The sequence below is a fragment of the Helobdella robusta genome (assembly GCF_000326865.2).
Source record: "Helobdella robusta unplaced genomic scaffold HELROscaffold_34, whole genome shotgun sequence".
NCBI classification, from domain to species: domain Eukaryota; kingdom Metazoa; phylum Annelida; class Clitellata; order Rhynchobdellida; family Glossiphoniidae; genus Helobdella; species Helobdella robusta.
In genome coordinates this window covers 322,898-338,330 of record NW_008704659.1, presented here as the reverse complement: position 1 = coordinate 338,330, position 15,433 = coordinate 322,898, and the positions used below count along the sequence as shown (strand labels likewise).

The 15,433-nt window shown below is 33.6% G+C and overlaps 3 protein-coding genes across 3 annotated transcripts; 1 reads left to right on the top strand and 2 right to left on the bottom strand.

Moving 5' to 3' along the window:
* Positions 1-363: 363 nt before the first annotated feature.
* Positions 364-1,161, top strand: HELRODRAFT_123898 (hypothetical protein; the record flags this gene model as incomplete). The annotated part of the gene is made up of 1 exon (XM_009022958.1): positions 364-1,161. A coding segment is annotated over one exon (798 nt), but the record flags the coding sequence as incomplete, so codon positions are not given.
* A 2,127-nt stretch (positions 1,162-3,288) lies between these two features.
* HELRODRAFT_192530 (hypothetical protein) lies at positions 3,289-5,624 on the bottom strand. Its single transcript, XM_009022957.1, has 5 exons — positions 5,155-5,624; positions 4,692-4,849; positions 4,357-4,451; positions 3,645-4,038; positions 3,289-3,623 (listed from the first exon to the last, which is right to left on the bottom strand). Exons 1-4 carry the CDS (start codon positions 5,387-5,389, stop codon positions 3,792-3,794), a joined length of 735 nt encoding a protein of 244 aa, XP_009021205.1. The 5' UTR covers positions 5,390-5,624; the 3' UTR covers positions 3,289-3,623; positions 3,645-3,791.
* Positions 5,625-13,744: 8,120 nt separating this feature from the next.
* HELRODRAFT_82884 (hypothetical protein) lies at positions 13,745-15,433 on the bottom strand (the record flags this gene model as incomplete). Its single annotated transcript, XM_009022956.1, has 4 exons — positions 13,745-13,978; positions 14,259-14,345; positions 14,643-14,835; positions 15,315-15,433. The coding sequence occupies 4 exons, from the start codon at positions 15,431-15,433 to the stop codon at positions 13,745-13,747; spliced, it is 633 nt and encodes a 210-aa protein (XP_009021204.1).

Genomic DNA, 15,433 nt, shown 5'->3' with positions numbered 1-15,433 from the left:
TGTGCGGATTTGATGTCGAACGCTGAATTGAGGAAAAAACTGAACGAAACAGGTTACCATTTCGCAATTGTTGACTTGGCTTCAGTTCAATGCAACTACGTTCTTCCACTCTCCATGAATGTTCCATACGCAACTCTAGCCCTACCCTGGTCAACCTGGATATACAGAGTCCCACGTTTGCCATCATTCACGCCTCACATGAGCTGTCCCTGGACACAGAAAATGCCATTTATCCATAGGTTGCTCTCTTTCTTCCAAGATTTAATGACACTCAAGTCCTTTGCCGATTATGAAGTATACAGGGACCCGCTCAATTACGAAACTGCCAAATATAAGAATTTGAACACCGTTGAGCTTTTCACAAAAGCTTCATTGTGGTTTTTCCTTGAAGATCTTTCAGTTAGCCAACCAAATGTTCTGATGCCAAACACGTTGAGTGTTGGAGACATCATTGTCGACGATGATCAGCTTCTGGAGGATTTGCCAAAAAACTTGTTGGAGTTTGTCTCGTCTCCTAAATATTATATGGGCTGTGTGCTAGTCTCATTTGGAAGTGTTTTAAAATCCTTGCCAAAAACAACAGTTGATGCTTTCTGCAGAGCATTCAAACGTTTCAAAAATACGATGTGTTTTGTTTGGAAGTATCCCGGCAAGCTGGATGATGTTTGTCCACATTCTGAGAATATTTATTTAATGTCTTGGGTGCCGCAGAAAAATTTGCTGGCACATGTCAACGTCAAATTGTTTATAAGTCACGGAGGATTGAGTAGTTTAATCGAGTCAGTTTATTTTGAGAAGCCGATGATAATCTTTCCATTAATATTTGATCAATTCGGTAATTCAGCTACAGCAGAAGAGAGAGGTTACGCCATTTCAATGGTTATCAGTAATTTCCGCGTTGAAAACTTAATAGATAACATCAGGAACATGACCGCAGATGCCTCGCCCTACCTCAAATCCATACAATTTTATTCGAAAATTTTAAAATACAAAACCGAAAAACCCAACGTCAGGGTTTCTAGATTGATTAATCACGTGATTGAATATGGCGACGCTCATTTGAGGACGTCAGCTTACGATTTGAACTTTATTCAATATTTCATGATAGATATCATCGTTTTTACCCTATTGGTTCTCATTTCAACCACCCTCTTCTTATTGGTTGTCATAAAATTCTCAATCGTGATTGGCTGTAAGTTTTTTTATCGGCTCTTTGTTAAAGTTAAAAACAAAATTAAATATGACTGATGTTCAGGGAATTAGACTTTTACACAAAAATTTGTATGTAAAACATGTAAAATTTGATGTGTTTTAGGAAAAAAAATGAAAGGGTAAGAAAAAGCCAAACATTTTTAAAATTAGTAAATTATTTTATTTTATTTTATTTTTGAGGGTACCAATGAAAATTTGTTTCAAGATTCAAAATTCATTAGACAAGCGCTTTAGAACTCAAGTTGCAATGTCACCAGTAACAACGGGCTGTTTCGCTTTTAATATTACCTCAGAAAGTATTAGCGATGCAATATAAATAAACATTTACAAAGTTTCATGATGTTTTAATGTCTAGCAAGGCGTGCTTTTGAACCGGGTAACCGCTAGCCAACAGATGTTTGCAATATTTACCTCAGTTTTTTCATTGTTATGTTTTTTTGCATTATACTGCATGAAATTGCGTAAAAAACATTTTATTGGTGAAACAATTGTTTTTTAATTTATTTTTATATTTAATTTATCAACTATCACCTTTAATTTGATAACATTTTGAGCTGATAAAGTAAAAAATTAACTTTTTTTCAAGTAATCAAGAAAAAATTATGTCACATTGGTAAAACCTCTTCACATACAACAAACATAACGGTTAACTACAATCACTTTTTTACATAAAATACTCAATGTCATCAAATAAAGACGCAACGGACGCACACACACACACACACATACATATACACACACACACATATACACACACACACACACACCACACACACACACCACACATACACACACACAGATAGGCAGAACAGATACATCTAAATTAATGCATGTTATAGCCTAGGTGGTCTTTGCATACAAACTCGGTTTCTTTGCTATTGCTACGTAAGACCATGCTCCTCTGATCATATCGCTGCAGAATCTATTACTACTATGCAAATATTATCAGATGTATGGCAGTTTTTATCAGGTTTTTTCCATGTTTTTAACTTCCAAAAGACGAATTATTCATATAATTTTTTAAATTATTGTTTTGTCAACGGTTATTTTTAGACGTTAATTTTTTTGTCGGTTCAGTTCTATTGTGATTTCATCTTTTTAAAATTGAATTGTTTTCAATTATTTAAACTACAAATAACTAATTTAAATATAAATATTTTTTTAAATTAATGAATTAATCAACTAGATAAAATATTTTATTGTCAACTTTCACTTTACATTCGCTAGCGCTACTCAGCACGAGTTCTTTGATTTTTTTTTTATTGAAATGTGTGTTTGAGATTAAAATGTAATTCAATCAATCAACTAACTAATCATTTAAATAATCAATCAATTATATAATCAATCGATCAACTATTCAATCATTCACTCACTCAATCAATTCATTCATATAACGCAATAATTTGAATTCGGAAACAACTTCGCGAGTGATGGAAAAGTAGGTAGAAGAGTTTAAACATTAAATAAATTAGAAAAATTGTGAGAAAAATTACCACTAGGAGATGTATTTTCTTGTTTTTTTTCTGCAAGGATTAAACTGAAATTCTCATTTCTTATCAAATACTTAGGTGGTTATTTGAAATTTAAAAATTAATTCCTCTCAAACGCGATACTGAAATGCTAAAAAGATACGAGGGCACGTAGAAAACGGAGTGTTCTTCTACTCACAAAGCTTCAATTTTTCGTTACCGTAAAGCCGTCAAGTTTTTAAATCCGGTTCTAATTATGCCTTTTTCCAAGGTCTTCATTGTATTATAGTTTGAAAGCATTTATTATTATTAATTTTTTTTATATCTGAATCTTACAGATGCATGATCAGTTAAGACAGTGTGTGGCCTTTTAATCTGTCGTCAAATGTGCTGCTGGTTTTTTATACTTGGGATTTTTGAAAATAAACTGTACTTGTGTGTGTGTGTGTTGTGTTGTGTGTGTGTGTATGTGTGTGTGTTTGTGTGTGTGTTTGTGTATGTGTGTGTGTGTGTGTGCTTGTGGTGTGGTGTGTGTGGGATTTCGGCTTTGCCAGACCTATAAGTTATTGTAAATCTAAAAAACACAAGCGGACAATTAGAGAAATGTAGTTATATATGCCATTTTCTAATAGTATTTGAATGAACAGAAACAAAATATACATGATAAACAAATATAAGAAAAGTTTAAAAGATAAATACATAAGTAAAATTTAAATGCATAAATTTGGAAACTTTGATTTAGGACAGAATTAAAAATGTAATCACCTTTTGAACAATGTGCCTTGATAGTTAGTTACTACCGAAATCGTGTGCACGTGTATGTGTGTGTGCACGTGTGTGTGTGTTTTTGAGGGTGTGTGTGTGTGTTTTTGTGTGAGTGCGTGAGTAATATGTGTGTAAATTCTAATTATAAAAAATTAAAACTACCTAATAAGTTCAAAAAATATTTTGTGTGCGAATGCAGAGAAGTATTTATATTTCATTGTTTATACTTGTTTTTCATTGCAAATAACATTCGTCTAAACATCAAAAACAGAAGATTTATTCCAGAATCATTCAATAAAATTCCAACTTTCAAATACTCCTTCCAGTATTCTCGAAATGATTTCGTTAAAATGTGAGACGACATTTCACGAAGAGCAAGCAGAAACCCGAAAGGAAGATTTTTAAATTGAAGACATTAAGTCCGGATGAGTTCGACACGCTCGAAGAGCTTGTAGTAGTTGTAGTTGTCGTCTTCGTGGTGGTTGTTGTTGCTGCAGTTGTAGTAGGTGCAGTTGTTGTGGGCGGGTTGCAGAGTCTCAACGGGATGGGGAAATTTGCCATGGTGTTGTTTTTTTCGTCGTAACCTGTAAAACTTTTTTTTCAACAAATACTGAAACAAGCCCTCACACACACACACACACACACACACACACACACACACACACTTTTGTATGTACAGTAGACAGAGGCTCAGTATGGCACAGACCGCCGCATTCGAACCCGGTCTTCGCGTATTAACAACAACGCTAGATAATGCACTTTTATCATCTGAGCTAACTTGTTGGCTGATCATTACAGAGTAAGTTTTTTAGCACTCAAATCAACCGAGTAATGAAATGAAATTTCAAATTGTCAAAAGCATCTTGGTTTGAAAATTTTGAAACGAATTCCTAGAAACACATTGACTTACTAGATATTGAGACCGACAGTATTGAGAGCAAGTTCGTTGGGGATGAAGGTCAATTGAAATGAACTTGTCTTTACAGATGACATCACGTAAATGGTCTACGTGAAGTGAGTGGATATTTTTCAACTTTTTCATTATTTATTCTACAATTTCCTCTTCAATATCTCTCTGAGTTACCATCAGCAAACACGCAGCGCATTAAAAATACGCGTGTTCCAACGCATCACACAAGTTGGTGGTGATGCGGGAATCTGTTTGCATTCAAACCCGGCCAGTGAGTGCGACCATACTGCTAAACGTATCAACTGTCAACATACGTACATGTATTAATCACTCACCTTGTTCACGCCGTTGCATTTTACATTGAGAAAATAGTCTGGGTGGTCGTAAAAATCTCCATAGATGGCAGCGTCGTTGACATCTTTTTTCACTTCAATGATCATTCCCGTGAAATTAGTCGGTGATAGGTCTGCATTGTTGAAGGAACGGACGGCAACTGCATGAATTGATAATTCGTAACAAAATTTAAAATTCCCTCATCTGGGGAACGTTACGTAATATTCAGACGAGTTCTTGGTTTAAATGGCAAAATCGCCGTGTCAGATGCTATTGCATCGTGACTCTGTTCAATGGCAAAGCTGTGCCACTGAATAAATAAAGTTATAAAAATTTTACATCTGAAAAATCGTAATAATTTGTGAAAATTTTATAAATAAATCTATATTTAGCTTCTAACTTATCAGTTAGAGTAGCCAACATAGTTTAATGAGATTTTTAGAACGAAATATTTTGTACACTAACTTGTGTTGGCCCTATTTGCCAGGCATAAAGTTGTAGAATTCGTTACATTAGGATGAAAGGATGGATTGATAGTGGTCGGGATATCGACGGATTGGTTGCAGTAAGTAGAAGTTAAGTTGGCTGAGAAGATTGGGTCAACAAGACACTGGACGACATTGTTGAAGTTGGTCATCGCCATAAAGATGAAGACGATGATGGAGGAAACGCTCAATTGATTCGCCATTTTTCTTCTCATTCAATTGAGTCGAGTGTTTTAAGTTATGCAATTAAGTCGAATTAGAAAAAATATTTCAATTTTATGAAAAGATAAATTTAATTTCGGTATTATTAATACCTCTTTTTCTAAAAGAAAAATTAAATTAGCCAACAATTCTTCTTTGCTAGCTCAGCTAAAACTCGGCAACTCCAGCACGTAATAAATCTACTTAATATTATAATATATATCAGGCAAAATAAAGTTTATGAACGCGTTCAGGCGTACAGGGGTAATTTTGTAACTAACTAGAATGCAGTTAACTTCCTAGAGCTGATAGTAGAACACTACAACACAGCACTACAAAACAGCTATTAGTTAAAAGCCAATCAATGGATCAGTATTTCTAGGCTTATGTTTGCCTGATAGCGTAAATTTAGCATGCGGTAAAATTTGAAAAATCCCGTCTTTCCTTCGCTAAAGGTAGAGGCTTAAAAGCATTTTGTCATACAAATTTTCATACAATATATGTGTTTTATACAATATATATGCTATATACATTATATATGTATATTATATGCATATATATATATATATAATGCATGTGTATATGTATATATATATATATATTCATACATTATATATATTTAATATACATAATGTATGAACCATGTACGAAAATTCCTCTACCAACATGCCTCACAAACTCGTCAGTGCAACACAGGCAAACAGACACTCAGCCAACACAAACGTTACACACGAGAGCCGGGCGTAGTCTTGAATTCGAACCTGGTCGCTTAATGTTGATAATACTTTTTTTATGATAATTTTTTTATGAAAATTTTAGTATTATTATTTTTGTTGTTGTTGGCTGTCCTTTAACGATAATGATGGTCAATAATGTCAATTTTTCCTCAACTGAACGCATTGGATAAATTTGAATAATTCTACGATGGAACCTAAATAAAATTTAGTTATTTTTTGAATAATTACACAAAAAAACGCTCCATATATACTTTTATTTACACAAACATAGACATACTAAACACCTATGTTTGCACAGTTATATAATACATACATGTACAAACAAGTGCATAGCTAAGTAAAATACCTGTATATACCTGTGAATATCATCAAAATTAATCAGAGTAAAAGGCGGTTCAAACAACTATCTTTCCTTATTTGTCTCAGTCTGTCTGTCTCTCTCTCTTTCTTTCTCTTTCTCTCTTTCTCTCTCTTTCATTCTGTCTTTCTCTTCTTTAGCATTTGCTGTTCTTTACCTTATTTTCTCTGCTTCTGCTTCTCTCTCTCTTTTTAGAGTTATCTCTTTCTCTTGTTCCATTTGCTTCTTTTTTTTTCTTTCTCTCTTTTTCTGTACTTATATATATCTTTATCTCTCTCTCTCTCTCTCTCTCTCTCTCTCTTTCTTTCTTTCTTTCTCTCTCTCTCTCTCTTTTCACTTACACTTACTTTTTCTTTCTTTCTCTCTTTTTTTCTCTGTCTCTTTCTTTCTCTCTCTCTCTCTCTCTCTTTCTCTCTCTCTCTCTTTCTCTCTCACTCTCTAATTGTGTCTGGCTCGAACGACTGAACACAGCTAAATGACACCTGTATAATGACGATCATACACACGCACGTACACAAATAAACACACATACACTTACACACACACACACACACACACACACACAAACAAACACACAAACAAACACACATGCATCATACACACACATTCATACACACACACATATATATATATGTTTTATAATGAAAAAGCTGGAATATTTTTTTAAACGTAAAATTTAATAGTTATTATTATTATTATTATTATTAATCATCGTCATCATTTCTGTCATTATCAACCCCTGTGCTACAATCATCATCATCACAAACTACTTCATTATCATCATCAACAACACCATCATCATCATCATCATTATCATCATCATTCACATCAAATTACGTCACTGTTGACATGATCATCATCATCATTAGTATTTATATCACATCAGTACCAAGTGGAGGCCTATCTACCAATATAAAACACTTTCTTACGGATTGAAAAAGGGATATGCAAAGAATCTCAATTCTTTCAACTTTTAATTATTTTCGGTAATGTCAATTTTATTTTTTTAAATTTATACCAAATAAAAGTAATTAATTATCAAATTAAAATTTTAACATTTTAAATAAAAGCAATATTCCGTGATTAGTGAATATACGATCGTAGCTTTTGACTCGAACGATAAAAAATCACCCTCCAACTCTCCTCCGGAAGTTAGCTCCATTCCTTTGCCGACCGGTCGGCTTCTTTGCGTTTCTCTATTTTCATTTTAATTAATTAAATAAATAAAATTTTTCCATTCATTTAGGTTCATTCAGGTTCATTCGTTCATGTTGAAGCTTCCAGAGGAGTTCCTCGTAGATGATTTAGGTAGGCGCATAAGTTTATCGCTTCTATTTTTCTTTACACCCACATTACACGCATCAGCGTATTACACACACACACACACACACACACACACACACACCAATACATAAATAAATACATCTGTAAGTGTATCAATAGGTAGGTTAATTATTAAGTTTTATATTATTATTATGTTGGAGCCTAAGGTAAGCTTACTTAATTGTAATGAATAGGTAAATTGAGGGTACGATAGACTCTGAATTTCGAAGTCTGTTGTCAGAGGTAAGCCTTGGTGGCCAGTGGTGAACCGGCAATGGTTTACTATCCGCACGGCAATGGTTTACTATCCGGTGCCCTGGCTGTCGGTGAACCTCTGTGCAAGGAGGGAGAATGAAGGGGGACTTTCGACTATCGTACCATTAACAATTTTATATAGATTAGTTAAGGTAATTGAATAGGTAAATAGGATTATTTTTATTTAGTAATTTGAGATGCAGGCACCGCTAAGCTTTCTGATGAGAATCTACTCTTTCTCTATCTTTTTCCATCAACACGGGCTGTGTTTCAACAACAATCTCGAGGAGGACTGGCACCAGTTTTGGAGGACAACGTAGGAACCGGAAGGCAGTCATCATTTTGCCTTTGTCAATGGACGACGGTAAGTTTTTTTTTACATTTTACTCTCTTTATTATTTTAAAATACTATTTTGCCATAATTTTCATTTTATAATTTTTTGCTTCTATGATTCTAATATTCATTTACTACTACGCTAATAAAAAATTTGTCTACAAAATGATAAGAGGTGGGTTGTGGTGGGCGTCAGCACGTTACAGATGGTGGTCTCATGATGATCGTTCCGATGACAATTCGAAGATGATAATAAGAGAATACACGCGCGCACATTTACGCACATACATCAATACAACACACACATACACAACATACGCCATATATACATACAACACACACATACACAACCTAAGTACTTATCAGATATATTAATTGAACCTAAAGGCCCCGGTTTACGATCGTCCTCTTGTTCTCACTTCTTAACTCGTGTTAAACCCTCTTTTGCTAAATCTGCATTTGCTTTTTCTGACCCTTTTCTCTGGAACTCTCTACCTCCTTCTCTGACGACTTCTCCATCACTTGCAAAGTTCAGAGCGGATCTTAAGACCCATCTATTTGCAAAATTCATTGAGGAGCGCTGTTGAACATCGCTGAAGCTAAAATGATTGATTGAAAAAAAGCTAACAATTATATTACCAACACGCAATGTACTGTACAGAATATGTTTGTAAAATGTGTTTTATTATTATTATTAATATTGTTGTTGTTTTTATTATTATTGTTGTTTTTATTTATTTTTTTATCAGTGTATGTATTCAAACGTGATTTTGTTTTTAAATTGCATATCGTATCACGGTGGTCTGTACAAGTTTTGATTTTCTTATGGGATCTCCGTAAATCCTCACAATCTCAAATCCTTTCTTTTATTTTCATTTTGTGTTCCGGATTTAAATAAATGATTTTTTGATTTGATTTATTATTATTATTATTGTTATCATCATTTCCTCTTAGATATTCCTCAGATTCCTCGGTTCTAAATTGCGTGTTTATAGATTCAGCAGGAAGACAGAAAGAAATTAAAATATCCCAATTTAATCTAAAATTTATTCAAAGTTTCATTCCAAAAAATTGATAATATAAAATTAAATATATCTATATATATGAACATATATGTGTATGTGAATGTTGTGTGTGTGTGAATGTTGTGTGTGTGTGTGTGTGTGTGTGCGCGCGCGTGTGGATCTCTAGAAAGACAGGTGCGCTACATATACACTAAAAATCGAACAAAAAGCATGGAAATGGAGAAAATGAGGAAAATGTTGGCATTCTTCTGGAAAGCCGCGGCGCAGACTTTCAGAGGGGTAGTCACATTGACCCAGAAGTCATCATACTCCTCTACGATGGTGGCTCTGTGTTTGGAGGGGGGTAGGGTGCGATTGTATGGAGGTGGGTAAGGTGCGATTGTGGGGTAAGTAAGGTGCGATTGTATGAGAGTAGTGTGTGATTGTATTTGGGTACGTTTTTATTTTTTTCGTTTCTGTGCAATGGTATTATTATTATTATTATTATTATTACAATTGTTACACATGCGCTTGCTTGCGTTCGAACTCAGTTACTGGAAAACCACAACCAGGTGTCTTAACCATAACACTGTCTCACCGCTCAAAAATGTATAGGTGTTTGTTTAAAAAAAAACAAACAAAAAAACTGTTTCCAACAACAAAACGTACATAACAAAACAACCAAACAACAACAACGACAACAGCCATATACAATCAACAATCGCATCCTAAACTAACACACAAACAACGTATGTGTATATACATTACTCATTACATACTGCAGGTACACACACACAGACACACACACACTTATTAATATACACTCACACACACACATGCAAACATACATACATAAATACACACACGCACATACAAACATACATACAAAACTAAATACATACACAATCTCCAAATCTGCTTCCACAGTGGAGATGGTCAAACTAAATGGACCGACTGACGTAGCATTCAATCTCTTGTTATGCCCAATGGCGTTCTACAGGTTAGAATAAAATTGGAAATAAATTTAATTCGTATAATTAATTAATTAATTAACCAATTAGTTTAATAATGAATAAAGTAATAGTAGTTGTAATAGTAGTAGGTTTTGTATTGTTGTTTGTGTCATTGTTATCAACATCTTCAGTATTCATCATCGGCATTCATTCATTCATTCATTCATTCATTCATTCATTCATTCATTCATTCATTCATTCATTCATTCATTCATTCATTCATTCATTCATTCATTCATTATTTCTTTTTATCATTCATTTATTCGTTCGTTCGTTCGTTCGTTCGTTCGTTCGTTCGTTCGTTCGTTCGTTAATTCATTCATCATGATCAAAATTTAAAACTTTGAAAATTTATCCAAAACAAATTTCATAAAAAAAAACTCACATTGGTCATATTGAAACAGCTTAAAGGGCTGAGATTTGTGGAGGTCAGAGGGTCGAATACTCCGTAACTGTACGAGGTATTACCCCGCTTGCGTATCTCGATGAAAATACCCTGCAATGTCAAAACCTTGCTACCTTCCAGTACCATATCCAAAGTTACTACATACGATGATGATTTAATTTTTTAAAACAAGGTTTTTAAATAAAATTTATCGAAGATTTGGAGAAAATTGTTACAATCTAAAAAAAACTGTGTGAATGTTAGGCATACAGACATATACGTGCATCGTGTGGTAGAAATGAGTCAAAGCTTTTGACAGCAAACTTTAACCACATAAAAAAAACACATGAAAAAATTTATTACTAAACAGCTACAAAAACGACAAACTTGTCAATGAGACATTTGGTTTATAGCAGAAATTCAGCATGGTGTATTTCGGCATGATAGGCACAGCGTTCGGGATAGTTTCAGTCCCATTAACCGGATGGTACGGGAGCATATTTTCGCATTTGCGGACTGGCGGTCCCGAGGCGTATCCGTGTGCAGCGCCACTCAGCAGTGATAATATTGCCATCAGAGCCGCTGGGACTAAGGTTAGAAGGCTTCTCATCGATTTCATTATAACTTTTTGGGTATTCTGTTAAAGAATTTTGAGTTTATAAAAATAATTTAAATTAATTCAACAAAAAAAATTTGTAACTAAAACGTAGTATTTCGATTTACGAAGTTAAGTTGGGGTCTTTTGTAGTTACTCAACTGTATGACGCTGTTGACTTGTTCTCTAGGAATGTCTGATCAAAAACAATTGAACCATGAAATGTCGTAATTGAAATTTTCCTATGCAAGTTATAGCACATACGAAAATATATACAAGTTACACACGCACGCACACACACACACACACATACTCACGCACACACACACGCACACACACACACACACACATAGAAATTCACACCATTAGATATAGAACATATTTACAAACATCATATTTTATAATTAAATTCTTTCCTTCTTTTACTAATTCTTTTCCACTTCTCTCTCTTTTCTCTTTTTTTTGCTTTTCTAACCTTTTTTTAACTCTCTCTCTCTCTCTCTCTCTCTCTCTCTCTCTCTCTCTCTCTCTCTCTCTCTCTCTCTCAGCTAAATCAGTAAATTTATTCATCATGAATATATGCATTATTAATCCACACACACTTATATATATATATATATATATATACATAAATATATATATATATATATATCCACACACACTTATATATATATACACATGCACACATACACACATATTTATATATATATATATGTGCACATACACACACGTATACACGCACACACATATTTTATAAAGCGTAGAAATGACATGTCATTCGGTGGGGTTAATAGAGTTCGATCATTCCCCTGCACATTTCGTTGAACGATGAATAACAATCTATTTATTGTAGGTAACTTAATCATCATTGTAATTGTACGTGTGTGTGTGCGTGCGTGTGTTTGTGTGTGTTGTGTTGCGTGTGTGAATGTGTGTGTATATATATTTATATCTAATAATAATAATTAATGATAAATTTATAAGTAAACTACAGCTATTGCTACCGCTTCTACTATTACTACTACTACTACTACTACTACTACTACTACTACTACTACTACTACTACTACTACTACTACTACTACTACTACTACTATTAATGAATGTTACTGCTACATATATCAAAGCACGTGATTGAATAATTACAAAAATTAATAAATAAATAAATGAAAAAAATAAATGAAATAAATAAATTTAAATAAAAAATGTAGAAAAGAAGAGAGGAAAGGAATTTTAATTGTAAAAGACCCCGCCGTGAGCCATAGGTTGTAGCAGTATTAATAATAATTGTGGCTTTATTTTATTTTTTCACGAGGCTCATTCATTTAGTTTAAATAGCCGTGAGAAATAAAAACTATATAAAAAAAAGGTTATAATACTCTCTCTTTCTCTCTCTGTTCTATCTATCTCTCTGTGTGTGTATGTGTGTTGTACTCTGCTACTCCTTATATTATTCAGCTCTCGGCCTTAGCTCACTGTGTGTGTGTTTGAATGATTGAAACTACTATTGCTGCTGCTGCTACAATAACTCTTACTACTGCTACTACTACTGCTTCTAATGTGCTGCTACTTCTTCTTCTGCTACCACCATTACTACTACTACTTCTTATACCGCAGATATTTTTTCTGGAATGGCTTCAACTTTTACGACAGCTTTTTCTTCCAACTTTAATACTGCTATAAATTACTTTAGTAATATAATTTAGTAATTTTCTTATACTACAACACTCGCGACTGTTACTAATGACCTTTGCAATACAATTAGTAAAGGTTAAAGGTCGTTTACAGGCTTTGTGGTAGTAATAATTATAATAATGGAATAGTAATTAAGTTGCAGTAACGATTAAGCTAGAATTGAACTATCGTCTGAATGGTATGCCAAGTTTTGTTTAGTAACATTACATTTCGTTTGTATTCCGACTTTGATAATTTAACTAGGCGATGAAATAAATTTTTAGATTTTAATTTGAAAATAAAATTAGCGAATAAATTGATTTTTTTTTATATTTCTATTAGTAAATAATTAGAGACCAGTTAAGAATTTATGAGTAAAATTAGCGTCCGAAATATTAATTACAATTTTAAATATCTCTAAATTTGCGCAAAAAGTAATCAATCAATCAATCAATCAATCAATCAATCAATCAATCAATCAATCAATCAATCAATCAATCAATCAATCAATCAATCAATCAATCAATCAATCAATCAATCAATCAATCAATCAACAAATCAATCAATCAATCAATCAACCGACCAATCAATCAATCGATCAATCAATTAATCAACAAACAAACCCACAAACAAACCAACCAACCAATTAGCCAATCAATCAACAAACCACCAGCCCAACCAATCCAGCCAATCACATAAAAGCACTTCTACAGAGAGGGCACTCATACTTCTGACTGGTTTTAAACCAGGTGTTAAGACAGTTACTGTGGTATTTTTTCCGGCAGGTTTTGCACTGGATCTGGGGCAAGTACTTCGTGCCCTGGTAGTTTAGAACGAGGGAAAAACAAATCATACAGGAGAAGTCGTCGAAATGCCGGTCAAGGTTCTTGTGCCACTTTGTAAGGCCTTCTCTCAGAGTTCCATTCTGTGTGTGTGTGTGTGTGTATGTGTGTGTGTGAAAGAGAGAGTGTGCCAATGTGTGTGTGTCATAGAGAGACAGAGGAAAAAAAGAAAGAGAAAGAGAGAGAGAGAGAGAGAGATGGAAAAATAGATATACAGCGTGGAGAGAGATAGGATTTGTGCGTTTGTGTTTTTGTTAGCATGAGTAAATTAACAAAAAATTATTTAATAAAAATTGTAAATAAATAAATAATAAAATTGAAAATACGAATAATAAAGATGGATAATATGAAAGAATGAATGACATTGTAGTTTAAGAGTTTGACGAGCTGCAGGGTCCATGCCTGACAGTTTTGCTGGATAGATGTCACTCTGTTGTGTTCCGTGGCTATCTTCAACTACGGTGAATGAACGAACGAATGAATGAATGAATGAATGAATGAGTGAATGAATGAATGAATGAATGAGTGAATGAATGAATGAATGAATGAATGAATGAATGAATGAATGAGTTTATGAGTGAATGAATGAGTGATCAAATGAGTCAGCGAACGAATAAATGTCGTAAATAAAATTTTATTAATAAAAAATAATCAACAAATCATCCGACCAATCAAATAACCGACCAATCAATCAATCCACCCAACCAATCATATCACCGGACTAAAAAATCCAACCAATCAGCAAACCTTTCCAAGGGGTGCGTTTTCCGGAAAGGTAATATTAAGTTCAATGATGACGTCATCGAGAGAGTAAATGGCGTTAACATTTTTCATCTGGTTGCTCGTCTTAACTCTTAGATTCATCCCTAGCGCCTCTAGCGACGAAGTTTCTAATTGCAAATTAGATAATTCTTTGGCAATGTAACCCGAGCTAACGTATCTGAAACATGAGTTTTTTTTGTTATTTTGATGTTTTTTTGTTGCTTTGTTGTTTTTCGGTAATTTTTGTGTTTTATTAAAGTACAATCGATCAATCAATCGATCAATCGATCAATCGATCAATCGATCAATCGATCAATCAATCAATCTATCAATCAATCAATCAATCAATCAATCAATCAATCAATCAATCAATCAATCAATCAATCAATCAATCAATCAATCAATCAATCAATCAATCAATCAATCAATCAATCAATCAATCAATCAATCAATCAATCAATCAATCAATCAATCAATCAATCAATTAATCAATCAATCAATCAATCAAACAATCAATCAATCAACCAGCCAACCAATTAATCAATCAACCAATCAATCAAGCAATCGATCACCCAATTTTCATGAATTACAGCAACAAAAACAATAATAACAACGAAAGAATAACAAAAATTAAGTAAAAACTAGCAAAGAATCAACCTAGAAGTGAACCTATCAACTGCAGTGGAAAACCTACCATCCAGACTACCGAACCAAGACCTGACGAACGTGGGAAGGACATAGCACATCCTGGAATAAATCTCAAACGATAGCACCAT

Excerpts from the sequence above, each read along its gene's own strand:
- HELRODRAFT_192530 (XM_009022957.1), bottom strand. The coding sequence starts at position 5,389 with ATGAGAAGAAAAATGGCGAATCAATTGAGCGTTTCCTCCATCATCGTC. Across the intron at positions 4,452-4,691 it reads AATGCAACGGCGTGAACAAG|ACCATTTACGTGATGTCATC; the intron begins GTGAGTGATTAA and ends CACTTCACGTAG. Across the intron at positions 4,039-4,356 it reads ACTGTCGGTCTCAATATCTA|TTTTACAGGTTACGACGAAA; the intron begins GTAAGTCAATGT and ends TTGAAAAAAAAG.